At 48.3% G+C, this 26708-nt stretch overlaps 1 protein-coding gene and 2 non-coding genes across 10 annotated transcripts in view; 2 read left to right on the forward strand and 1 right to left on the reverse strand.

Annotated features, from left to right (window-relative positions):
* Grip (Glutamate receptor interacting protein) overlaps nt 1–26708 on the reverse strand; it is a 121904-nt gene that overhangs the window by 32757 nt on the left and 62439 nt on the right. For 3 of the 8 annotated variants that reach the window (XM_077640349.1, XM_077640348.1, XM_077640347.1), the window contains exon 1: nt 18351–18605. The exons of 4 other annotated variants lie outside the window; for them this stretch is intronic. In XM_077640349.1, the coding sequence (XP_077496475.1) occupies nt 18351–18579 (229 nt within the window). In that variant the 5' untranslated portion in view covers nt 18580–18605. Of the gene's footprint in view, nt 1–18350; nt 18606–26708 lie in introns of those variants that run through there. One more of the 8 variants, XM_077640350.1, reaches the window with a different exon arrangement.
* TRNAA-AGC (transfer RNA alanine (anticodon AGC)) lies at nt 23954–24026 on the forward strand. Its single transcript has one exon. It is a non-coding gene; the product is annotated as a tRNA-Ala (tRNA).
* Nucleotides 25002–25074, forward strand: TRNAA-AGC (transfer RNA alanine (anticodon AGC)). The gene has a single exon. It is a non-coding gene; the product is annotated as a tRNA-Ala (tRNA).

Genomic DNA, 26708 nt, shown 5'->3' on the forward strand with positions numbered 1-26708 from the left:
AGCACTTGGATGCACAGACCGCGGCTTTAATTACCTCTGGTGCAAACAGAGCTCATACCCTCTCCGTCAAAGTCATGCCTTGATGCCTTCCTCGTTGCGGTGGAGAATACGGGCGTGCCTAGACCCACACCACGGCGCCCAGTCGCGAACAAGGCTGCCGTGTGAGAGCTGAAATGCGCAGCCTTGTACAGGGTGCAAAGGCCATCAAAAAAAAAAACGAAGAAAACCCTTGCAGGCTTATCCACGGTGCGCCCGCGGACTACCCTATACTGAATGAAATGCAATATCTATAGCTACACTTTGACGCAGCTATAGCAGGGCATCTTTGTTCAATCTTTTCATTGCGCTTCTGTTTCGGGAGCTCCGATAGAAGTGCACGTATAAACAAAAACTTAAGAATATATCCTATCAAGGCTATATATTCGTCTTCTTAATACGTTAATATACTCTTTATTTATGCCATCACGGTACATATATGGCCTGCCCAAGCAAACAGAGGGTTTGGGCGGGGCCCGGCAGCATAGGACACGACAGATCATAGACCGCTGATATCACAGTGCATGATAAACCAAGGTCAGGAATAAATCTTCCTTTTACGGCAAATATTTCGCTTCTTCCGAGCTACACCCTCTATAAGTATGTTCTCGTATACACACGCAGCCATGTACGCAGGGTACGGTATGTAGCCGTGTCCATATATACGTAGCCAGGCATAATAATGTAATGTTAGACGCATCCCATGCATGCATTAAAACATGACATTCACTTCGTCATAGAGCGCGTGTCCACCAATAAATCCCCCGCAGTCGTGAGTCTCCGGTGAGCGCGACTTTCGGCCGACCGTGGGACAGGAGTGTCGGGGGAGTGTATAATAAACACCAGATCAGCGGGGTCTCGGGGCAAAACGTAAGATATAAGCGCGGAGAGTCGAGACCGGACACGCGGGAAGTGCTGACTTGCAGTCGCCTGTTTATTGATCTCGGATGCCGTGTTTGATTTCCTTCCATCTTGTGTTCTCCTGCTGTTCGCCGCGCCGGATGGACGGGTCTATATATCGAAGCGTCGGTGGCAAAGGCGGTCAGACCAATAAACGCAAACGACAGCCTGTCAGCACATCGTGCGTTTAGTGACTGTGCAGGCGTCTTTTTTTTTTTTGTTCGCACTGCTAGAGGTCGTCACGTCTCTTTTTACCCTCACTCTTTTTATCCCCTCTTTATCCTCACACTCAATGACCGTGCCGCTATTTCATCGTGTTCGTACTTTAGTGGAAAGCTTGCTTCATTTAATTCGGATAAATTGATGCGATATTTGTACCAACGCGTCAACGTCGGTCACTTATATAAGCAGTGACGATGCGGAGCAAGGATGTGACCCTAAAACGAAGCTTGTGGAGCTAAGCATGATCTCATTCCATTACGGATCATAACAGTGAAGATGATTCTAATGAGCAAAACAGTATGGCAAAATATAGCGCCATCTGACGAAGCGTACTATACACATAAGCACAATGGCGTTAATTGTGCTGGGCGCTTGAGTTCCGGAATAATTTTTTTTACTTCTGTCTTTAAAAAGTCTTGATATCATATGTGGGGAGGAGCAGAAGGACGGCTAGTGTTCAGGATTAAAGCAGTATGCAGCTGAGCGCAGAAGTGAATTATGTTTTTCCAATCCGCTGCGAAGACCTGTCTCGCAGTAAGCCTGCGTGATGACGTAATAACACGCTATGTGCATGAACACTCACACATGCAGTTCACATTAGAAGCGTATTGACGAAGGGCAATCGGGACGCGTTGCAGGCGGCCTGAGTCATCAGCTTATGCTCGCCCTCTCAGCCTACTAGTGACAGTAACGGATATCTAGGTTACCATTTTTAGTTTGAGGTTACCCAGGTTACCCATGCTAGGTTGCCCATGATGAACTTGTTAGCAGAGGAAGCGCACTGTGTGTCCATCTCTTTGTCTTCGTCTTTTTGAGTGCTTTCGCGATGTAAGCAGAGGAAAAAGTGGACGAAGAAGATAGCTTCCATCGAATGCATTGACTTTCGCGTAATGTTTCTGATCATTTCAGAAATTCAGGAATAAGGACAGAGAGCGCGCACAAGCAGCTTTTGTTTCATTCCTTGAGACGCTTGCGTGTGTTACGTTGCAACAAACGCAGTTGTACCAAAAACTGTTTTCGGACGGTGTTTGTAGTAAGTTTGCTCCAAGTCTTTTCATCTACACATACTTCAGCACAAAATATCTATTAGTCCATACAGGTTGCAGTACTAAACTTCAAATTTCAAATTCATCAGGCTCTTTATTGCGCCGACTCTCCAGGCTGGTAAGCGATTTTCTGCTGAAGTTTTCTGAAATCATTAAACTCTCTATGCAAGGTCAAGACCAATCCTAAGTTTTTTTTTTTTTGGCAAGGGCGATGACTATCGTCGGCAGCGGGGTGACAAATTTTCTTTCCATATATGCCATCCGGTGCGGAACGTCGCGGCCAAGTTGTAGACATTAAAGCTGCCCTGCTGTCTTATTTTTAGACTCGCACAAATGCATTGTGTTAATGCATACCAAACTCAGGAGAGAGAAGGTTTTCTCATTTTATAGGCCTACAGTGTTTTCAACACGCCTTCGTCCATCGATCGCGAGAGAAAAGAATGATTCCTGTAAATAAACAAAAAAGCAATTGTTTTTCGACTCCGCGTCTATGCGTCGCGCGGGACTCGGGTTACAGCACAAAAAAAAAAAAAAATTACCACGGCGCTAACTTGGCTGGAAGTTCTCGTTTTGCACGCTTCTCGTTTCCGCCACGCGCAAGCACTTGTCCCCCTCGCCCGGACGACAAAAGCACGCGCTTAGGAGCCGACTTTTCTTTCACGCGTGAGTCTGAGAGCCCTCACAGCGATCGTGTTCGCGCGAGTGTGCGGATAGGGTTGCCTCAAAGCTGCGCCGGCCTTTTCGTTATCAACTTCGCGACTCTGTGGATCGGGCTGCCGGCGTCTAGGAGTCTCCAAAATGCGTCTATTTATTTTGCCGACACTTTGCGTGTGGTGCAATGTTCAGTACGGACTTGTTTACTTTTAATTTTATTTATGTAAGCTTTACTGTGCGGTTCGTTCAACCCTATCCAGTCGAAAAAAAAAACGACAGAATTTTGCCTGAAATACGACAAAATGTTTTGTCGTTCTATTGTAACGACAGATTTTTTCTGTAGTATTGTAGTATTCTTCTGTAGTTCTGTTGCTACGACAAGGGACAACACAATAATAGAGAAATTTCTGTTGTAAATTGTTTGGCAGCGCCGTGCCAATGGAAATGAGGGGTGACAGTTGTGAACCACCGGTGTTTCGTCGTTGTACTGACCCCTGCATTGCAGAAATATTATTTGAAAACTTCCCAGGTTTTTGAGAAAAATGTAACCAGTGTGTAACTAAAGTTAGCCAGTAAGGCTAATTCCTGATCCTCTAAAAGCATCAAAAATGTGCAAGTATATGGCCGGGCACGTAAACTAAATTAATTTATTCAGTTCCATCACCAGCTGCTTCAGCAATACGACGACTGAATACCTAAATGCTGTTCTGCCAGGACGTATACCCTTTGTAGTTAACAACTTTGCAGCGCACCTTTATATCGGAATAGGCTGGCAAGCCCTATTTGTGTGTAACACTGCAGTTGTTTGATCAGAGGGCGTCTTAAAAAAGATTAATAAGTATGACAGCAGCAAGGTTGCCAGAGAAAAATGTGAAAAGATAGTTCTGCCGTACATCTAAAGAGGTTGCTCGGAGGGTGAAATTAAACGTTATTCTTTTAGCGCTTCATAAACCACACAGGCTTTGTGGGTTGACGAACCCATCGGGAAATCAAGAAATCAAACGTGGGCTTACAACACGACGCCGCATTAGGTATGTGGACTGTGCGGAAGTTATCGTCTACCGAATACCCTTGTCATGTTGTCGCTTCAAACAGGAAGGAGCAAAAATTGGCAGTGCCTTAACTTGGCTAACCCTGGAATTCAGCGAAAAGCAAGCACGCTTGCCAAGCGTCTGAGGCTCGTCCATGGCACACGACCACGTGGCTATGACGTGGTACCACGTGGCCTGACGGCACCCCCATCGGATGTCATCACGTGGCTTCACATCACCCCATCGGATGTACTTTAGGTCAAAGGTCAACGCAAAGTCCACCCAATCTCAAAGGTCAACTCAAGGTCAGAGGTCAGATAGATAGATGAAGAGGAGGAGGGAAAGGCAGGGATGTTAACCAGAAAAGGGTTCCGGTTGGCTACCCTGCACTGTAGAAGAGGGATTAGGGGGCTAAAAGGAGAAAGAGAGAAGGGAAAAAAGGCATAACACACACACACGCACAACGCTGTCACAATTTGTCACTCAATCCAGTCGCTCTCAAGTAGGCAAAGAGTGCCTATCAACTAAAGGTCATGAGTCAAGGTCAGGGGTCAAAGGTTCGACACCATAATTGTACTATATATGGTCATACACGGCTAATGTGGTTGGGCTGGAGGTCGTTCAAGGTGATTCTCCGGCATACGCGACGACTGCTTTACCTAGCCTAGTGAAGCTTTTCGCTTCAAAAAGAAGTTACCTGCCCTCTAACGCGCTTCTTTTTTAAAAGGGAGTACCCTAGAGGACAGCTTAGTTCCTTCTTACTCCCACACAGGTGTATTCCTGTTTAGAGTGTCCGTTGGCCAGAGCGGACGATGTTTAAATGACGTTCTGCGCGAGCATAACAATGTGCGTCAAATGCTTGAAAGCACTGCGATTCATTGTCGGGACTATGACTTCAAAGGCAGCGGCAGCTGCGCACCTGATTTCGAGAGATCTGCGGTTATTGACAAACACCCTTCGTAGATCACACGAGAAATTGACAGGATAGGCACTGACTGTGTAAGTGCGCCGTAATTTGGTGTTTCGCAAAAGAGAGAGTCATGTCCAATGCCGTGATTAAATATTCGGCCAGTTAGACAAAGAAAATACTTATTTAAGGCCTTTTTTCTGAGCAGAAGCTTGATAACTAGTTTCGGCTCTTAAAATGTCCTGATACTCCGAAAAAATTTCCTGTTTCAACAAATTTTGGTCCTCAATTTCCCTAAACAAACAACAGTTTTAACGTCTTTAAACCGATATGATGTGCGAAAGCACTTGGCTTCGAATTAGTTTGACTATTGCCTAAACGTTGCCTTAACTTGACCTTCGAATTCGCCTTGATCCAATTTTGGCACAGAATCCAATTTTATTGAAACTTTTCGTACCACGTGACCATACAGTATAGTCTCCACATCTCCGAGACAATTTCTTTTAAATTCAGAGAGAAGGGAAAGTACCATCACAGCTAATCTCACTGATCTGTTCCCCGCTCATCAGGGCCTGTGGGGGAACGAGAAGGCGACCGCCCGAGTGCTCACTTTCCGGTCGATCACCGCTGACGCTCCGCCTCCACGCGAGGAACAGCTCCCATCGGGTGACGAACTCACAACATTCCACGAAATAATTTCTCATATTAAGCTCGGTCGTAAGACCTATCCGGCAGCAGATAAACAGCTCACTAGGAAAGAGGTAATCATGTGGAGGAAATTGCAAACTGGGTTGTTTCCAAACCCTCAACTGTACAGTAAATGGCATCCAGAAGTCTTTAATCCTAGATGCACGCACTGCAATAGCATTGCAGATCTAGTCCACATGGTCTGGACCTGTCCTTTCTATAACGACCCGAATAGAAATCTACAATCATGGGAGAGATTATCGCTCAACCACGAAACACGAACAACGCAAAGCCAGCTGTCTCGCCCTGACCGCCGCCGAGTCCCAAGGGATTCCGGCCGACGGTTGGGGGAATGAATGGGGGTTTAGGCTAAAGCCTTCTCCCCGTCATTTTTGACGGGTGCAAATTGAAGTTATTTCTCTCTCTCTTTTAAACTTTCGTACCGCGTGACCTTCCCCTAGCCACACCGTATGCAAGTAATTTCATCCCAAGGGTCAAAGGTCGAGGCTTCCGAGGCTCATCGGCTTTTCAGGATTAATAGTGAAGTAGTGCTTTCGCACTGGGATGGAAAATTCCGCGAATGCAACATCCTTGAAAAGTGATATTCCGCCTGTGCCCTAACGTTGTGACATCATGCCCTTTAGGTTTGCGTTCTTGTCCTGTAAACTTTAGTAAACTTACCTCCTTTTTGGTGTCCTACATATTTCTACATATTTCGACCGATCTTTCGAATGTACTTCAGTCGGAAAAGTCCACTTGTCTGTCGTCTTCACCCGCCGGTGTAATTCAGCGCACTTTATGTCGGTATGTCGAATATGTCTTTTACGGCATAGAAATACCAGTGTTGGCGGACGCCAGGAAACCGGCGAATTGTCTTAAGGGGTTAGCTGGTGAACTATTTTTTAATAATTAACTTTTTAACTAGTAGAGTGAGGGGCCTAGTTGCAATCAGAGATTTGTAGCCGGTCGTTAGTAATAGCGATATCAGTTTTTAGAATTTAGAAAACGCGATTACCTTCGCCGCTGTGGCTCGACAAAATTTGGCTGCATCGTGCGAAATACATGCGCTTTAGAAATCATGCAGGCAAAGCAACCCCCTTCATAGCACGTAACTATAATAATAATAATAATAATAATAATAATAATAATAATAATAATAATAATAATAATAATAATAATAATAATAATAATAATAATAATTGGTTTTGGGGGAAAGGAAATACACAGGACTAGCGTACGTCCTGTGTATTTGTGTTCTTGTCCCTTGTGTTCACTAAGCGCTATAGAATATGAGTTCAATCGTTGGACACCTGAACCGCGCTGAGGGAAGGGATAAAGGAGGGTCTGAGAGAAGAAAGGAAGAAAGAGGTGCCATAGTGGAGGGCTCCGGCATAATTTCGACCACCTGGGGATCTTTAACGTGCACTGACATCGCACAGCACACGGGCGCCTTAGCGTTTTTCCTCCATAAAAACGGAACCGCCGCGGTCGGTTTCGAACCCGGGAACTCCGGATCAGTAGCCGAGCGCCCTAACCACTGAGCCACCGCGGCGGGTACGTAACTAGTCGGAAAATTCAAATTTTGTTGATCCACAGCGCCAAGGATAATCGCGTTTTCGAAGTACTAAAAAGTGGTATGGCTAATACTGATGACCGCCTACAAATCTCTTATTGCAGCTAGGCGCCTAACTCTACGAGTTAAAATGTTAATTATTAAAAATTAGTTTACCAGCTTACTGCTTAAGACGATTCACCGGTATTCTAGTGTCCGCCAGCAGTAGTAATGTTGCGCCCCAAAAAGCCTATTTTTCAAAATTTTTGAAAGTGTTCGCTGAAACACCCGGTGTATATATTATATAGGTATATAAGTAGACTGACGCCCAGTCGAAACGTCATGCCTATATCTTCTTGTTCATAGTGCCTATATATATATATATATCGTGCGGGATGCACTCGGCACGATGGGGTTAACCGCCGAAAGACGCATACGCATTCTGCATATAGGCCCGCGCTCCCTTCGGAGAGGAGAGAGGTAGTAAGTACGTGGGAGACACTCCGGTCTCTCCGAAACGTCGGAGCCTTCGAAGAAGAGGAAGCGTTGGCGCGTCTCCTGCGCGGCGCTGCTGTGACTGATTCGCGACAGATGGTGTCGGCCCGAAGCGGCGCGGCTTCGAAACCCCCTGGCTGCCATCTTTAGGACGACCCCCAAGAGTAAAAAATGAGCGCACCCAGCTGCTGGCTGTGGAGAACCGCGGTCTGTGCACACCGCACGGGAAGGAGCAAAAGCCAGACGAACGACGTACGAGAGGCAGGAACTTCCGGCTCCTGAGAATTTTTGAAACGAGAAACTTTTATACATTAATTTTTATATAACAATTATGTAATAATATTTTAGTCCATTTCAGCCTGTCTTGTAAGCTTTCGGGCCTGACCGCAGCGCCTAAGGGTTAGGCTGGCCTACTTCATACGCGTTCGCACTGCGGATGCACAAGCGGCTATAGATCACGTTACGTAACGTGTACACTGCCTTCCCCAGTAGCGCCAGTATACGATAGATGCCCGCAAAACATGCCCAAATTCTGCTTCAGGACACAACGTCCGACGGACGTCCAGGAAACGAAAGCAAACGAAAGTCCCCAGCTGGTCGCCCTATGCATGTCTAGTGGATGTCCACTGATCGGGCTTTCATGCTTGAGGCAGTTCGCATCCCGGGCGCATTCCGAACGCGTCTTTTCTAGTCTTTTCTAGTTATTTGAAAAAATTCGCCTGCTGAAAGGAACAAAAAATAAGCCCTCGTTAAGGTTGAATGTTTTGTGTTGAAAACTAAACATGTTCACAGATTTGCCTGTTTGGTTGGGTTTGATGACTTATAATAAACTGTTACACATCTCCAACCAAAAAGTTTAATCTAATTTTAAATTAAAATAAAGGTTCTTGGTTGGAGATGTGTAAGAGTTTATTATAAGGTTTTGTATTGTGCCAGAGAATTAGCGAGCGGTGTCCCCAGGACGAACGTGCGAAAAAGCAGTATACTTGCATCCAGACGATGTTATGGCAACGTTAGATTCCTTATTTATCAGAATACTGCCCAAGTCTCGCTGCTGGTTAAATGCGGCCGAGGGATCCGGACGGAGAGGGGAGTCCCCGAAATGTCGAGCTGCGCCATTCTGGTCGGGCGACCGGAAGGATTATTTTGGGACAGGGGGGCGTGGCACGCGCCACACGCTCCGCGTCACCCGCTGTCGTCTCCGAAAACGATGAGGTGGGGAGGCGCAGGACACGCGCTTGTGCTGGATGGGGAGCACCCTTTGTTACTCCTCATCCTGCACGTCACTTGGACAGGGGTGCAACACTGACTGGAAGCACCTTTTGTTACTTCCTGTTGGGCCTGTCACACGCGCTTTCATTTCACCAGGAATGCAACACAACCTGGTAGCACCTCTTGTTACAAGCGGTTTCACTTCATTAGGAATGGAACACAAACTGGTAGCACCTCTTGTTACAACCTGTTCATCCCCTTATATGTGGCTTCATTTGAACAGGAGTGCGACACAAACTGGCAGCACCTTTTATTACTTCCTGTGGCGCCCGTTATAAACGGTTTCACTTTACGAGAAGTGATGCAAAGCGGACTAATAGATGTGCAAGCCAGCAAGTAGTCGATGGAAGCAAGCGAAAATCGTTCGAATCAAAGAGATGTACCGCATTTCTCGGACAATTAGATCGCTATTACCGATTGTTTAAAAGTTAAAAGCAGCATGCAGTCGCAAGGGAGCAATTTTATTTCGAAAATCAATGCTAACGCTATTTTTTTTCGAAACAACAACGAAGGCAAACTTTCTACACCCTTATTTTTTCTTGCGTTTTTGAAAAAAGGTTGCGCTCAGCACACCAACACCTTTAATGCACCCATGCACTCTTTAAGGGTGCATGGGTGCATTAATGGTGCAGAGTGCAACGGTCAGCTTTCCTTAGATCTAAGGGTGCACGCAGCAAAAAAAAAAAAAATACCAGCATCTCTCAAGTAATCAGTACTTTTGCAGCTGTAAAGCAGCCAAAGCCTACGAAAGTGTAAAGCAGTCGAGAAAAGGGTGCAACTGTCAGACACTTAATGTTCCCTTTAAGGGCGCAAATTGTTTCACAATGTTGGACTGGCGCACAGCGCGACACTTGAACAACAACACATCCACTCCCTCACTCTTAGCCATTCGCTCTGATCCACTCACTCGCTCACAGCGATCTAAGCCTTTCATCCAGGCTGAAAGGCAGCAGAGTAGGCCTAAGTGGGCGCAAGACAACGCCTCTCTCGGGGCGCCCTCTGTCTCGTTACGCCGTGGGACGTACACAAACGGGGCGCCATGCAGCGTCGTTGATGTGATTGCAGCAGCAGCAACACTGGCGGCCCCACCGCACGCCGCGCGCTCTGCCCAGTGTTTGGGCAGACACCGCTAATTTCGCGAGAGCGGCCCAGGCCGCAAGTAATCGCGTAGGCAGGAGGCCCCTAATTTCGTTACCGTCAGAGAGAGCTTCCGCAAATCGGTCTCTGCGCCCTGCCTCTGCAGGCCACACTTGTTGGAGCAGCAACGCCTGCTCTGTATACGTGTATACGTGTATGTGAATGTATGTGAGTGCATATGTTTCAAGACCACTCGCGCTGTCGACTGCTGTGCCCTCCCCTTTGTTTCCAGCAGATGTGTATGCTTGCAACACCCGGCAATACCGTATTTATTCGAATCTAAGCCGATGGTTTTTACTGAAATTCCGAATACGAAACTGAGGTGTCGGCTTAGATTCGAGGATGTGGCTGCGCAAGCACCATCGCCATCGCCATCACGGTTTTTTTTTCTTTTTCTCCATTTGCGTTGGGGGCTTTGTGGCTAGTGGACTCTCCGTGCGGTGCGGTTCTTTTGTGCACTTCGTCGACTTCGGTTCACGACGCGATGGCGCCGACAAATAAGCGGTGTCATTATACCGCTGCTTTCAGGCGAAAAGTTGTGCTTGCGGCGGAAAGTTCGTCCAACCTTCAAGCACAGCGAGAGTACGGCGTGGACGAAACAAATATCCGCCGCTGGCGAAAACAACGGGGCCAGTTATTGAACTGCGCTGCAACCCGAATGGCATTTTCCAGACCCCGCAAAGGCCGTCACCATGCGGTGGAAGATGAAGTCGCAAAGTTTATTAGGACGCAGAGGGCCGGAGCACTTCCTGTTACGACCGGAATTATTCAGGCGAAGGCAAGGGAGGTCGCGAAAGCACGCGGCATTCCCCGCACTACGTTCAAGGCAAGCAGAGGCTGGCTTCAAAGGTTTATGAAGCGGTTTGGCTTCAGCCTGCGGCGACGAACGTCAGTGTGCCAGAAGCTGCCCGGAGATTTTGAAGAAAAATTAATTTCTTTTCAACGGTATGTCATAAAGAAGAGGCTTGAGAAAGGGTATGGACTTGGGCAAATTGGCAATGCAGACCAAACCCCCGTTTACTTCGACATGCCCATGGCGTACACAGTGGCCGAAAAGGGGTCAAAAGAAGTAAGACTGCGTACTGCGGGCTACGAGAAGGCACGTTCGACTGTGATGCTCTGCTGCACTGCCGATGGACGGAAGATGCCACCTTATATAGTCTTCAAGCGGAAGACACTTCCTGCGAAGGAAGAGTTTCCTAAAAACGTCATCGTTCGTGCGCACGAAAACGGATGGATGACCGCGGCAATGGTCGAAGAATGGATTAGGCTGGTTTGGCAACGTCGACCAGGTGCATTGTTGTGTCGAGATTCCCTCCTGGTCTTAGACTCGTACAGCGGACACCTGACGGACGGCGTGAAGGCTGCACTCTCACGAGGTGGGACAGATTTGGCTATAATACCCGGCGGCATGACCAGTCAACTTCAGCCACTCGATGTCGCCATCAACAAGCCCTTTAAATCTAGAGTGCGCAAATATTACACAGATTGGCTGACTGAGCAAGATCACGAGCTTACTCCGGCAGGTCGAATTAAACGCGCATCGCTGAGGCAAGTGGCCAAATGGGTTGCAGCAGCGTGGGAAGATATTCCCGCGGAGATGATCGTGCGATCATTCCGGAAATGCAGCATCTCAAACGCGCTGGATGGTACCGAGGACAGCGCGCTGTGGGATGAAGATAGTGAGAAGGAAACCTCCAGCGAGGAAGACGACGCCGAGTGATCAGTCGGTCTCGTGAAGAGCACAGCCAGCTTTTATTTCAATACATGTCTTTCTTGTTCAGGATGGTCTCTTTCTGTCGGCTTGCATTCGAGTTTTTTTTTTTTTTCGGGCTCGCGAGTTTTGGGGGGGTCGGCTTGCAATCGCGGCCGGCTTAGATTCGAGCAAATACGGTATGCAATGGCAGAGTGGAACACGCCCCCTTATTAGTTCTGACGCGAGTCACGTGACCCTGTTCTTCTACAAGGAGCGCCAACTTGATTCCAAGTTGTCTGTCTTGATGTGCGCAGAGGAAAGCCAGCATATGTTTCGGGAAACGACGCAGCTCGTTTGGTCTGTGCATTTAGCATACGCTTTGGAGGAAGGCGTCGGTGGAGAGGCGATATGACGAGTCACGAAAGTGGCAAGGCTTGCTGTAGTATACGATAAGCGCGCTGGCATTAGACAGCACCATCCATCTCAGCAAGCCGCGCGACCTGTTTACTCTGTTGAAAGAAAATTTTTTGCATTGTGGCACATTTTGGAACTGTTCACGCTGTTCTGTCGGCTACTTACCGCGGGATCTTTCTCACGCAAGAAGTAAAACTTTTACAGACACTAATGCATATAGGGAGTTTAATCAGAGGCGGGGTTATTATAAGAATGCTACCTCGCATCGTGGGGCATTTGTCACGTTGGTTGTGACACAGGTAAGAACAACCGGTGACCCGTAAGCCGCGATTACAAATACGTGGTACCTTCGGACTTGTAAAGCTGTGTAGATGCGGATAAGAAACGCTGAAATCTTTTTTTTTCAGCTCTTAAACTAGCAGTGCTTAGCGAGCGTTACTATCCATCTCTAATTGGTCAAGGATCTGTGGCAAAGGCCACTTGACCAGACAGAACGTGCTGAAAGCATGAAAATTGAACAGTGGAATTTTTAAAATCATAAATGATTTTGAATAATTTGCGCTATTAATATTTTGTTTTGCTTTTGACACATCAATAAACGCTTAAACGGACGTCGTTCTTTTGTTCTGCTTAAGATCAGTGCGACATAAAGCCACACACATGTCTGTCTGGCCTACGTGGAAGTGTTGTGAACGACTTCTCATCGACACCGGACAAACTGCTGCTTCCACCTCTTTTTAAGCAACTCCTTTACGCATCTGGCTGTAATAGGCCACTTGCATTTTTCAGGTCTGGGAGAAGAGTCTGACACGCGCCTCACCGCGGCCAGAATGGAAGAGGTGTCGATGACCGCACGCGTGAACACACCAAGGCTTTAAGAAACAAACTCGTGACAGACACCCGGCTCTAGATATACATTGCCTTTAATTTTAATGTGGAGACCGCAGCGGTGGCCTGGTGGCTTCAGCATCCGCCTCGCATGCGGGACGTGCGGGGTTCGATCCCCAGTGCCGCCGGGTACCCACCGGTGATACAATGGGTACAAGATTTCCCCTGGTCTGGTGCTCGGCTTCTTTAGGGTGAAATGCTTGGGAAATGGATCTTGGACCCCACCTTGAGCAAAACGAAAAATACTTTGTGCCGTGGCGCTCTTTGGCCGCAGATGCCCTTGGGCCATAAAAATTCACTATCATCATCATCATTTAATTTTAACGTGAACTGTCCATCAAGAAATATCGAGGTGAAGGCACAAAATAATCCCCGAAGCTTTTCACACTCAGAGAAGCGTGAGTTTATCAACTTTTTCGATGGTGATTGAAGAAATTCCGCTTTTATCACAGCGATTTCTTTTGCACTTTCCTGTATATACCATTTTCGCCTTCTTGGTACTGGCAAGAAAGCTGCATTCTGCTCTCCGAAGTATAGTATATACGCACGGTTTTAGTCGGAGTATAGCCGGCTGTTTCCTTTCGCAGGCCGTGTCTTTCGCGGTGCCTCCTCATCTTTTCAGCCACGATCCAACAAGTGTGCATTCTCCACCAGCTTCGTGCGCAAGAATCTCCATCTCCTCCTTGCCCCGCCGCGGTGGCTCAGTGGTTAGGGCGCTCGACTACTGATCCGGAGTTCCCGGGTTCGAACCCGACCGCGGCGGCTGCGTTTTTATGGAGGAAAAACGCTAAGGCGCCCGTGTGCTGTGCGATGTCAGTGCACGTTCAAGATCCCCAGGTGGTCGAAATTATTCCGGAGCCCTCCACTACGGCACCTCCTCCTTCCTATCTTCTTTCACTCCCTCCTTTTTCCCTTCCCTTACGGCGCGGTTCAGGTGTCCAAAGATATATGAGACAGATACTGCGCCATTTCCTTTCCCCAAAAACCAATTATTAATTATTATCATCTCCTCCTTCATCTTAAGCCCAAACGAAACCCACTGCTGGGCTCTGTAGACTCCGTGCTAGTATTCGCATCAGTTGACCTCGCACTCGTCCCTCCTTCCTTTCAGCGTTTTCTTCCTGCACTGGTTTACGACTGCAATTGCACTCGGAGCATCGCTCGTTTCACAGAGTCGCTTCCCGATTTATTCCTCGGATGCAGCAGCACACTGCTGTTCGATCACTTCGGTGGAACGGCGCCCCTTCTGCGACCTGTGTGTATACCAGCACTACACATGCAGCGCCTACCGTCTATACCTCTCTCACCTCCCCTTTTCCCCAACCCAATCATTCCCAGACCCGGCGATTCTGGCTCGGCGAATAGCAGTATAGCGTCTGGCTGGATGAGATTGATTCCAAGCAGTGCGTGCAATATCACCAGTGTTTGCGTACAGCGTAGCACGCAACAGTAATTGGCGCAATCCATATGCCTGCGACGTATTGGCGGCGCAGCCGCTAATATTAGCCAGCCGCCCTTCCTGCTTTCAGATTACTGTTCGACTGCGACAGGCGATTTCTTGCCGGTGCTGTCTCATGCACACGTCCCGCACTACTTCCCGCACTCTAAACACGAATACGCCTATAAGGGTGTAAAAAGGGAGTAAACAGTCCCATGGTGCACTCTTCTTGCGCTAAAGGGGAGCTTACTCCCTTTTCACTCCTTTCTGTTTGGAGTGTATACTCCTCCTCATCCTTGCTAGACCGTATGACGAACTCGAGTTTCCTCTCCAATCCAGACTGATTTCTGTGTCTCTCTAGGAATGCTCATCGCTTTCCGATACCGTGAGCACTGCTGTGAAATAATTATTCCCACCGACCTTTCTTTAACGGCGCAGGCCATTATGTGCCAGACTACTAGCAAAACGCCAGCACGTGTTCCATTCGCAAAGGCTCGGATAAACCAGCACAGGTTCACGCAGTTTGGCGCTTTTTTTGCGTAGAGCAGTTAGTACTGCACATTTTCCTTCGAATGCGAAACGGAGTACGTGATGGTTGTTAAATTTCCAACGGCGCGTGCATTGCAAGTTTTTGAAAAGCTCGTGAAGAAAAATCTCGTTGGCTGCAGCAATTCACTGGCAAGCACCGGTCAACTGACGGGCTGACAGCGTGTGTATCCGCATAGCGATCTTCTATCGCTATCTGGGACAGAATATTGGATCGATACAGGGTACGATTTTGGGTGAGATCGATGACCATCACTTGCATTGGTGGCGGCGCGCCGCAGCGAACCAGTTTTTCCGTAGTCAATATATTTTCGTAAGGTGCTAAGAATTCCTATTACACGAGAATTGTGCATTTCAAGAGAACGTATTGAGTGACGGTTCCAGATGTTTTGTCACGTCTGTGCTAATATTATTGGCCGAAAGAGGTGACTAGTTTGAAATGGGTATCCGTCTATGGTAAAAAGCATGCCTTGCAGCATTTAGGCTTTCAGTTCTACGATGAACAACCAACGCTGATGTGTCCGGTATAGGAGAGGGCAATACGAGGAGGACAGTGCACCTTTTGCACGACAGTGACCGCGTTAGGGAGTAACGGTGGAGTCAGCCATAGATTTACTCCCCTATTCAGTTCAGTTTATTTCTTTCGTTTGAGTTCGTTGAAGTTTTTGATCCGGTGAATAGATTATTTCATTTGCCATCAGCGATTGTGCCCATGTGATGCCACTGCGTTTGGGCACGGAATCACTACTAAAAGATATCTTTAAAATCTTGCCAAACCCGAGTAAAAAAATTATCTGCGGTTTAACTACTGCGGTTTAACTACTGACGCGGCCTGGCGTCTATAACGTTGAGTGCATTCCGCACACTGGATAGGCAACGCGCCCACCCTGTCAGGTGCCGGTTAAATTAATTGTTGATCGCGAGAGGTTGGTCACCCAATGAACGCAGCGGCCTATATATTTCCCCAGGCTGACGTCACAACGGCAGTTTCCATCGCGCGATATCACGGGATTGTCACGTGACTATTCTAACGCCCTATATCGGCGAATCGAAAGTTCAAAGGTCAAGGTCAAAGGTCAAGTTGTGCGACACAATGGTCGACCATACTTAGTAACGCCTATATCCATGCTCGACCCCTGGCTCACTTCAAGATCAACGGGCAACGCACGGCGAAATCGGCTTTACCTAGCGTTTAGTGAAGCTTTCGCTTCAAAACCTGACGATAAGCCAGCTTTAACACGTTAGCAGATGGTGGTGCCGCTTATGAATTGTCAAGCTAGCTATTGGCGGCGCCTGAGCACGTTTTCTCTCTTAAACGCACCCATGTTTCGAATATCATCGGGAAGTTCGTCTGAATACAGCAGGTGGAGCGACAATGCCTTGCATGATCTCAGCGTCTGCGGCATGCATCTGCGCTATAGGCCTTAGTAGAAAGCGGTTGGTGGATTGCTGGGTTAAAAGCGGGGTAGCGACATAAAGGCACAGGGTCAGGATTCGATACTGCTCCAACCTACACTCTATAAACACGAAAGGCGTAAAAAGGGGCAAGTTGTTCTCTGGCGCGCTCCCTTTAAGGGGCAGGGTACACTAGCTGCCCATGCCCTGGTGTAGATTTTCATCACTGGAGTGCAATCACTGGAAGAATAAAAATTGGGTGCTCATTATTCAGGCGCTCTCAGATCATGAGTGTCAGTTTACCAGTATCCCTCGAGTGAAAAGTTTATAACAGCTGTGTCTTACCGGTACTCACATACGGGGAAGAAACACGAAGGCTGACAAAAAGGATTCTTCCTAAACCAAAGACAACGCAGCGAGTCATGGAAAGAATGGTGGGAGGTGTAGCGTTAAGAGACAGAAAGCGGGAAGACTGGGTCAGAGAACAAATGCGAGTTAATGACATCCTGGGTATGTTGCTGGACGAGTTGGTGGTGATCGAACCTCATGGAATCGCCGCGCTAGCAAACAAGGACACAGGGAGGACACAAAGTGTGTGTTTATCAGCGCAAGTGTGTGTTTGTGTCCTCCCTGTGTCCTTGTCTGCTAGCGCTGCGATTCCATAATGACATCCTAGCCGAAATCAAGAGGAAGAAATGGGCTTGGGCAGGGCATGCAATGTGAAGATAAGATAACCGCTGGTCCTTAAGGGTAACAGAGCGGATTCCAAGAGAAGGCAAGCGCAGCAGGGGGCGGTAGAAGGTTAGGTGGGCGGATGAGATTATGAAGATTACGGGGACAGGGTTGGCCTCAGCTGGCACAGGACAGGGTTAATTAGGAAGATATGGGAGATGCCTTTTTCTTGCAGTGGGCGCAATTAGGCTGATGATGGTAACGACTTTTAAGCCGCACAGATTGGTTAGAGGAATATTTAAAAAATGCACAGACTGCGTCAGCAGTACTGCGTGAGCAGTATCTGCGTCAGCAGTACTGATATCTGCGTCAGCAGTACTGCGTCAGCAGTACTGATTATACGTCTCGCTTTTTTTACATTGATCGCTTTCCTGTTGAATCTTTGAATTTTATTTCGCAGTCGCTTTTCCGCTCCGCTGCTGCATGTGCTTCTGGCGGGTGGCGGCATATCACCGGTGGGTACCCACCGGAGGGTGCCCAATTCTTCGCTAAGGGCGCTAGGGTGGAGGCTTCTCATGCGCGCACACACCACTGATTTTTCGTCGAAAGAGGATGCTGTAAAAATAACAAGCATAGTGGCCTACCACCCCGTTTCAAAGAGGAAGCTCCTAGCGTCTGTTCGTCATCAGAATGTGGCCCAATCTGATCGCCGGAAATTATTGCGTGTCATGACGGGTAACCACCGCGGAAAGCACGAAAGGACAATGGGTTCACGCAGGACACAGCGCTGGTTGGTCCCGTGTAAACCTGTTTTCTTGTCTTTAGTGTTTTCCGGGATAATTACCCTGTCTGAGCCATAGTACCCGGGTTCGAACCCGACCGCGGCGGCCGCGTTTCGATGGAGGCGAAACGCAAAGGGGCCCGTGTGCTGTGCGACGTCAGTGCACGTTAAAGATCCCCAGGTGGTCAAAATTATTCCGGAGCCCTCCACTACAGCACCTGTTCCTTTCTTCTCTTAGTCCCACCTTTATCCCTTCCCTTACGGAGCGGTTCAGGTGTCTGCCGAAATGCCAAACACTGCGCCATTTCCTTTCCCCGAAAACCAATTTACATTTTACCAGGAGCAACTCAGCTCAACTGTAAAACTTATACCTGAACTGATTAGTGCATATGTCTGCGCAACACAAGACGAACACAGGGGTTGAAATACGAGACAAGTGTCTTGCCTCGTGTTCTCTCTCCCTGGTGTTTGTTTTGTGTCTCGCATACTTGTTACCTAGATTCGGTCCAAATGTATTTTTCAGTGACTACGATTTATGGGAACCTTCGCATCTGGTTGGTCCGAAGAACTGCGACTCCTACCTTGAGCCAGGGCGAACAGACGACGCTTAATCCACCGCCAGACGCGCGAAGACTGTCGCCGTTTGTCCGTCGACGCCGAAGTCTGCGCCTGCCGGCAGAAGGCGTTGTTGCCTCCCACGATGCTCCCTTTGTGACGCGGTATGGTACCGGACCTTTGTTGTTCGCCGTAGCAACAGCAGCAGCAACAACACGATTCGCACTGCCCGTGTCCGTTCGCAACGCTGTTCATCTCACCGAGCAACCGAACAATACGCGGCTCCCTCCACTACTACTGCTTCTACCGAATCAACAAGGAACTAGACTCACACAGCGCAGGCGCATACAGCGCGTCGAACTTCAAACACACACACCACGCGCACTCACGGATACGCGAGAACCAGCACGACGCCCGACGTTTCGACAAACACCGCGATGCACAGCGGATGGAGGCTCGTTTACAAACAGCCACAAGAGAGGCAGGAGCCACGCAGCGACTGGCGCGACACATGGGGCGAGCGGCATGCGCGCGGAGTGTTGCAGACGAGAGCGGCGAACACGCAGACGGGCCATCGGGCTCCTTCGCTTCTCCGTCTTTTCACTTTCTTGGGCCTCCGGCTGTCATTGGACGAGGTCGTGTTTCCTTCTTAATTCATTCTTCGTCGCTTCACGAGATGGGTGAGGGTGTGAGGCGTAAGAGCGAGGTGGCGGTGCAATGCCAAGGCCTTCCCTCTCTTCCTTCTAGTCTGCACCCCCCACCCCTTCCCCTTTTCCGTGAACATATCCCGGGAACAGCGCTTGGAGTCCTAGGCACACACGGGACTTTTGCTGTGAGGTAGATACAGCTTTCTCTTTCCCTCCACTCTCTGCAGACGAGACGTAAGAATATAAACCGTATAAACTCAAATGCTCTCCCCCTTCCCTCGGGTGCCCCCTGAATTGTATTGCTCTTGGGGCAACCAGCAACTTTGCCCCCAGTTTGACCCCTCTATTCCTTGCGAAATATACGAGGAGGAGGATGGGAGGGTCTTCTGAAACCAGCGCCCGTTTGCGGTCTTTCATTCACTCCGCTCAATCTCTCCCTCCACCCCTGACGCAGTTTATGGCTGCTGTGTCCACCTTCTTCTGGTCGTTTTCTTTCCCGGTCGCTCGCTCGCTCCTGCTCTGGTTTCATCATGCTCGCTCCTGCTCCCGTGAGCTGGCTTCGCTTAATGTGCGAATCCCGCTTAATACGACTCCACCGTTTAGGGTGTGGATTGAGGAGGCACTCGCGTTGATCTTTGAGTTCTTCCTTTACATTTATAAAGTTTGTTTCTCAGTTTTTTGCGCTTTTAAGTAGATAAGACAAGGTTGAGAGACGACTGTTGCATAGAAACGAGTTCTTCCAGCGTTGTTTCGGAATGCTCGCCGCTCCGTGAAGACCTCGGGCGACGCTGGTTGATGGATCGTCTTCGTTACCGCGTGCGAAAGTGATTACGCGGCTTGTAATCCATTTTCAGCGTTTCAATCGAAGAAAGAGAAATGCAAACAAAGGCCTGCGCACTACGGAAACAAATACCTCAAAACAAGCTCATTCAGACACTTATCGACATGCACAGACGTTAAATGAGAGTAAGGCGAAGTAGGAAACGATAACTTCGTGCGGTACTCAGTAAGGCTGACTTTCGTTTCCCTTTAACCGCTTTCGACGCCATCACTGAGTTAAAACTGAATTAGTAAGTTACAGCTCGAGAGAGAAAAAAAGTTTATTGAACACATCTCGTACGACAGGTTGTTCGAACACCTCTTAGTACTCTTAGTAATCTCAGAGAAGATCGTGAGGTGCAATGTAGAAACAAAAAATGCTCGGTTAGAGTCACGGAACGCAAATGACGTGTCGCAAACATGCTCTGCGCTATATTTGTTCACGAATTAATGGTCCGAGCGCAATGTAGTCTCGACTGCGTCCTACCAAACTGTGCGTGGAACTTTCCCGGAATCATTGTGTTTTAAATGAGCACCGATACACCTGCAACAAGCGTGTCTAGAGTTCGGCGAAGCAAAAAGGAAGACAAGGACGAAAGAAGGACGGAAGGAAAGAAAATAAAGGAATGAAGAGAGGATGGAACAAACGAATGAAAGGAAGGAAGGACACAAAGAAGAAGGAGGGAAAGGAAGAACTAAGGTAGAGAGAAAATGAGAGAAAGAAAGGAAGAAGGTATCGATAAAATAAACGAAAGAAAGAAAGAAGGAAAGAAAGAATTCACACAGGAAAGAAGCAAATGAACCAAGAAGTAAAATAGAGCGTGCAAGAATGTCCCCGTTGCCAGTTTCAAAAAGTTATGTTTTAATAAAGCATATTTTTCAGTCGTAAATACCAAAGATGTGCTAACAGTAAGGACAGAAATTAACACCATTTCAGAGTGTTATTCACGGATTATGCGGGGAAAGCTTCAAGCTCACCACCCGCCAAATTTAACCATATCTATAAACTACAATCGACACTGAAAACAAATTACGAAAAGAGGCCGGTCCGAACGGCGTGAAGTCGATGGCCGTACCGGACGGCCGGTACTGCAAGGAGGTGGAGGGGAGGGAGGGACGTATGCACACTAAATGGAAACCAAAAGTCCGCGTTAAACTCTCTCCGCTTTGTGTGGAACGCGAGGGATTTATTTTATGCGTCGTATTCCGCCGCGCATAGCGCAGGAACCGTCAGATTCCCCCCTCTTACTCCGTCGACCCGCGTTCCGAGAAAACGTGTCCCCGGTTTTCTTGGTGGCCCTGTTTTTGGGTTCTGACGGAGTTCTTTTTTTCGGGCAGCTACGTACTTGTCGCCCCCATGCCGGTAAAGCGCCCCCTCACGGCGCACGTGTCCTGCCCGGCGTCTCCTAGCTGTTCCACGCCCCGCGAGATTGCATGGACGGGGACGGAGGAGGCTGTGGATGCGGGCGACCTGCGTGTCTTGTATGTCTTGCTTTTCGCGGGCGGCGGGGGGACATGCCTGTATGGCCTGCCTCCGCCACTCTGACATCGCGTTTTTTTTTTTCTCTTGAGCGATAAATTACCTGATTTACGTGCAACGATCGCAGCGAATAACTATTGTTCTCTGATCATGCATACGTGTTGGGCGTACAAAAACTTCTTTAGAGAGTCTATAGGCTGTCCATAGACTTCTGAATATAAACTCTGTAGACTGTCTATAGACAAACCCTAGAAAACTGTCTATAGTCAATACATTTCATATAGACAGCTGTCTGTAAACTTATGACCATGCACTTTTAGTAGACTTGTCTAATAGACTACGAATAGACAAAAAGAAATATCTATAGGAAGGCAATATAGTCTATGACAAGTCTATAGACTGTGATAGAGCATTTTTATAAGGGTATATGGATACATTACCGTATCATAACGACAAAGACGCTATATTTTCACTGAAGAAGGAGTTTCATAAGCTTGCAAAAGCAAAAAAAGAAAAGTACTGATGTCGCCTTCATCGGCCGATTTTCAAAAAAAAAAAAAAACTGCGGTGTGCCAAAACAGATATTTTGTGCAGATCCCAGAGCGAAGTAATGATTGGCTAACTGTGCAACAACCAGACACTGCCGCCAATCAGTTCAGTGAACGGCTGGCGACGATGAGAAGCGCTTGCAAAGCAGTATAGATGAAAACTGCGTAGTCAAGGCGTTGTATAACTGTCTCCAAACGCTGTAACACTTTGTGCAGCTGTGCCCTGATATCATGTCCTGGCACGCGTCTCTTTTGTCGTGTTAGTGTACCTGTACTACGGTTTCAGGTTTTAAAGGCTTGATTTCCAAAGATATCATTTGCACGAAATGACACGGTCATTACGTGACCAGGTCACATGACTTTATCGCGGGATGACGTCGTCGCGTGTTTTGAGAGATCACACAGCCTAATTCGTGAAAGACATAACCCGTGAGCCATATAACCCATTTCTCATGTTATGTCATGACTCATTAAACCCCTTACACATGACCGCAACCACACCCACGATACCATCCCTCATGGTATGTCTTATTGTAGCGAGAGCTACACTGGGCTACCAGTCGAGCATTTCGCGGTGGCTGACCGGGAGAGGCCGGTTGTGCGCATGCGCCGTTACCATGGCAGCCGGAGAGCAGCAGCAGGTGCGGCGTGCCATGGGCGTGCGCTTTGCCATCGCCGCAGCCGCGCGCCCTCTCCACCGTCGGAGCCACGCGTGATGTCATTCGGATGAGCAGTTGTGCGCATGCGCCGATACCATGGTAATCAGAGAGACCCCACAGGTGCGCCGCGCGCTTCGTCGCCGCCTCGCCGCACGCCGCTCTATCACCCGAACTGCGCGTCGCATGCGCAGCATTGCGTATAAAAGGCGGAGATGTAACGGACGGCTGTATCACAACGTTTGACATGCATGCAGAGAAGGAGAGTCCAGCTGCTGCTAAACGGTGGTATAGTCAAGAGAAGATTAACTCTTCCGATCCTGAGGTTGTCGTCTGGCACTTGGCTACTCAACAAAGAGAGAATGAGCGAGGCGAAGAGAGCAGCGGAGACGCCCGCACAGAGAGAGGAACGCCTTGCCAAACGGAGATGCCAGACTGCCGAGCGTAATATACGGCGCATAGCCGCCGAGATGGAGCCTATATGTCTCTGTTTGCTAAACATGCATTGACCACAACAAACTCAGCCAGGCAAACATAGCCGAGCTAAGCCACTGCCAACTTTGTTTTACTTATGTGCGGCATTTTTCATCGCTTGTTTTGTAACTGGCATAAAACAGCGTTACCGCCATGGCTTTGTACATACCGCTTTTTTGCGATTTACTATTATTCCTTCTTTTATTTTTCGGGGGACTGTGAGTATAGTGCCAGAAGTTTCTCATCCTGGAGGCTGGAATGTCGTCCCGGTGACTGAAATCTTGGCAGCCCACCATTCTTTCCAGGGCTGCTCGCGCTAGACGACGCTGTCACTTGCTCGGCGTTTCACAACTTGGCACTGAAGTGGATGATACACAACTGTCACCAGCCAGCCAAATGCGCGATCATATTTCTAGGCGCCTTGTCCTTCCCCCATACTCGGCGTTTCCTCCGCGGCACAACACTGACAGCCTTGAAAAACTAAAATAATTGTATTTACTAGCAGAGACTGAGCCTGTTGCGTTCGAGTATTGTTATATGCCTCGCGGTTTCCACTTCGCAGGGCTAACACTGTGTGATACGTAGTGTAGACATGGGCTAGCCAGCTCAGAAAAAAATAATAAACTTGTAAACTGCTGTCAGGGGTCACAGGGAAGCTTGAGAAACAGTGCGCTCTCTGCTTTGCCCGCCAAGGTTGTCGGTCTGAGCACAGTTCAAGCTGCTCGATGGTGTAAAATCCTCTCGCAGTGCAGCTGAAGTGCAGTGCATTGCAGTGCAGTGACTTCTGTTTTCAGTCAGCCTCTGCCTGTCGTTATCTCCCTGATGTACTTTTCTTTTATACAGGAGAGAGCTACGCGTGCAATCCCCGTTCCTGGAGGTCGTGCGAACTGGCTTAGTGGCGACTACACAGAAACGGTGTCGAAGGGGCGAGCGCGTTGTTTCCCTCTCCCGTTCGATCTCATTCACCGTTTTAAATTCCCTTCGACTCCGCATTGCTCCTCGTCCGGGGGTGTAGCTCAGATGGTAGAGCGCTCGCTTAGCATGCGAGAGGTACTGGGATCGATACCCAGCACCTCCAATGACTCTTTTATTTTTCTTGTACACGGCATTTTTTCGTTTTAAAAGTAAAAGACCAATGGAGTAAGAAGTCACAGGGTAACTAATTGGAACATCGCACTTCAAAGTTCTCATCACAGCGATTGGTGACGCTGTGCTTGCCATTCTACCAGGTCGAATCCCCTTTTACTGATAAGCATTCTTCCTAGATATAATTTTTGTGGCCACTTTGATGCTTTGGTTTGGCTCTGGGGACAGGAAGGGGATTGTTATTGCCCACTTCTGGTTTCTGTTTGTTTTCAGTCACTTGAGAAGAGGAACACCTCACACCGCTAGAGGTTAGCTGGCACCCTGCTAGCCCTGTGCCGTGCTTCCGTCGTGTGCCTCTTCTTCACACAGCTACTTTAGGCAGATGAAGAGGACCCCTGCCAGAAAAAACATTTGCCAGTAACACACGTTCAATACTGCGTCGTGTTTCTGCCTGCTCCGCTGACATATGGCTGCGTAACTATTCCAGCCAGGTGGAGTCAGGCCACGGGCCATTCTTCCGTTGCGCGCGTCAGTTCGACAGCTTAGGTGTACACCCTGTTTCAACTGGACTGCCGCCAACAAGCCTATAGAAGAAGCCCCCTTCAACTGCAGGCCGCTGTTGCCGCCGGGACCCCTGTGGAACGCCTCACTGTCTACACCGCCTTGCAATGGCTATCGGTCGGAAGAAAGTCCAAATACTACATGGGATGAGCATCATTAGGAAAGCAGGTCACGTCAGCCTCGGTCAACCTCTGCCTCTCGTTAACCGGCCAGTACTCTTTGCGGATATAGGAATCAGCTACGTACACAGTTTCCGTCCCTCAAGGTCACACCAGTCGACTTGACGGCGGCGCGCTGCCACGTTTTACGGAACTGTGTCGACAGGGAGAGGACCTGCGGCCACCCTCTCCCGTTCGATCTCATTAACCGCTTTAAATTTCCTTCGACTGCGCAGTGCTCCTCGTCCGGGGGTGTAGCTCAGATGGTAGAGCGCTCGCTTAGCATGCGAGAGGTACTGGGATCGATACCCAGCACCTCCAATGGCATTTTATTTTTTCTTACAGCGCCAAGCTTTCCTTGCAATATTGTGCTGGTGTCGGATTTTTTTTTTGTTGAGCAAGGAAACTTATGGCCATAGAGTGCTAGCGAGATGATCCACACACACAAAAAAAAAAATGTGGTGTAAGTCGAACTGTTTAAGAGTGCGTAATGGAACAAAGGTGCAAGAGCCTATCCTGTTTAGAATAACGACTTAATTTAAGAATACGGATATACCCAAATATATACAAATTTGCAACAGAAAGTGTCAGATAAACCGGAGTTTTCCAGCGATAGTCGGACACAACTTAAGTCTGCAGTGAAGCTCCGCCCACAATCAGGGCCGCCGCACAGAATTACTCCACGACAAAAAAGTAGTCCCTTGTTAAAACTTCTTTTCTCACCTAAACAAGAAGCTAATCTCGAGAAGTTATAAGCTCCAGAATTTTGATAACTGGCTTGTGTAACAAAGTCAAACATTAAAAAACTGGTTTCGTTTACTTTTGTGACTGGCTAGCGGAGTGATACAGTACACCACGGATCGTGTCCCAGTGTTAACAACTGCTGTTTTTTTTTTCCAAGTTGTTTCCCTGCTATAATAACATCATACAATATTCCCGAGTGAGGTCAAAGCGACAACACACAGGACAGAAGCACTGCAAGTGGCTGGCTGTAAGCCGGTGTTTGGTGAAAGTCTCCTATCCTGTATTCTTGATCGTATTATACTGCACCAGGGCAGACACGAGACGCAGACAAATAACGTCGGGCCACCGATATTACTCGTTCAGTCGAGCGCCGTGTTTCTGCCAGTTCCGCTGACACGTGGCTGAATGACACCCGGCCGGGTGTCGCCATTCCCGTGTCGCCCTTTCGTGATGGGCGACGTTTTGACCGCGTTGGACTGCGCTCTGTCGCAGCGTTGTTCCTCAGTTTGTTGTCGCTGAAGATGAAGTTGCAGACGCCAGTGAATATAGGGAGCGCTATCTTATTCATATACACTGTATCTCTTCTCTATACTCAACGCGCCCCTCTCTGACAGGACGTCATAACGGATGAAAACTAATAATCGCGAGGTTGACACCAAACGGTAAGAAAAGGTTTCGTTTGCTGTTATGGGCTGGCTAGGAAAAAGGGCGGAGTAGAAATTAATTCGTAATCGGGACTATTTTACTCGTTCGTAATATTAAGTAGAGCGTAATAGGAATGTAATATGACAGAGAACCTAAAAGACGCTTCTTTTGTATGGCTTCCAGCGGAGTCTTATTTTTCTCACTCTAACAGCCGTTATTAAAAATATGTATATTTTTTTCAGCGTCTAGTATTTTCTTTCTCTTTTTGTCGTCAAATGCAGCTCGCAGCATTAAAAGTGTATTTCCGCCCCGTACCCAGTTTAAAACGCTCCTCTTCTACCCCCCCCCCCCCCCCACCCACCCACTCCTTTTGTGTACGAGTCTTCCCGATCAAGATGTCCTCGAGATTCGTTTTTCCGAAACAGTTGTTTATGGCGGCCAAAGATGTTTTCCCTCTCTTTCTAGGACTTCTCTTTTGTGTTAACACACACCTTGTGTCGCCGAACTGAAGCAGCAGACAGGCGCCCCCCCCCCCCCCCCCCCCCCCTCCATTGTCCGTGTCTGTG

Source organism: Amblyomma americanum, chromosome 10, assembly GCF_052857255.1.
Source record: "Amblyomma americanum isolate KBUSLIRL-KWMA chromosome 10, ASM5285725v1, whole genome shotgun sequence".
Lineage (NCBI taxonomy): Eukaryota > Metazoa > Arthropoda > Arachnida > Ixodida > Ixodidae > Amblyomma > Amblyomma americanum.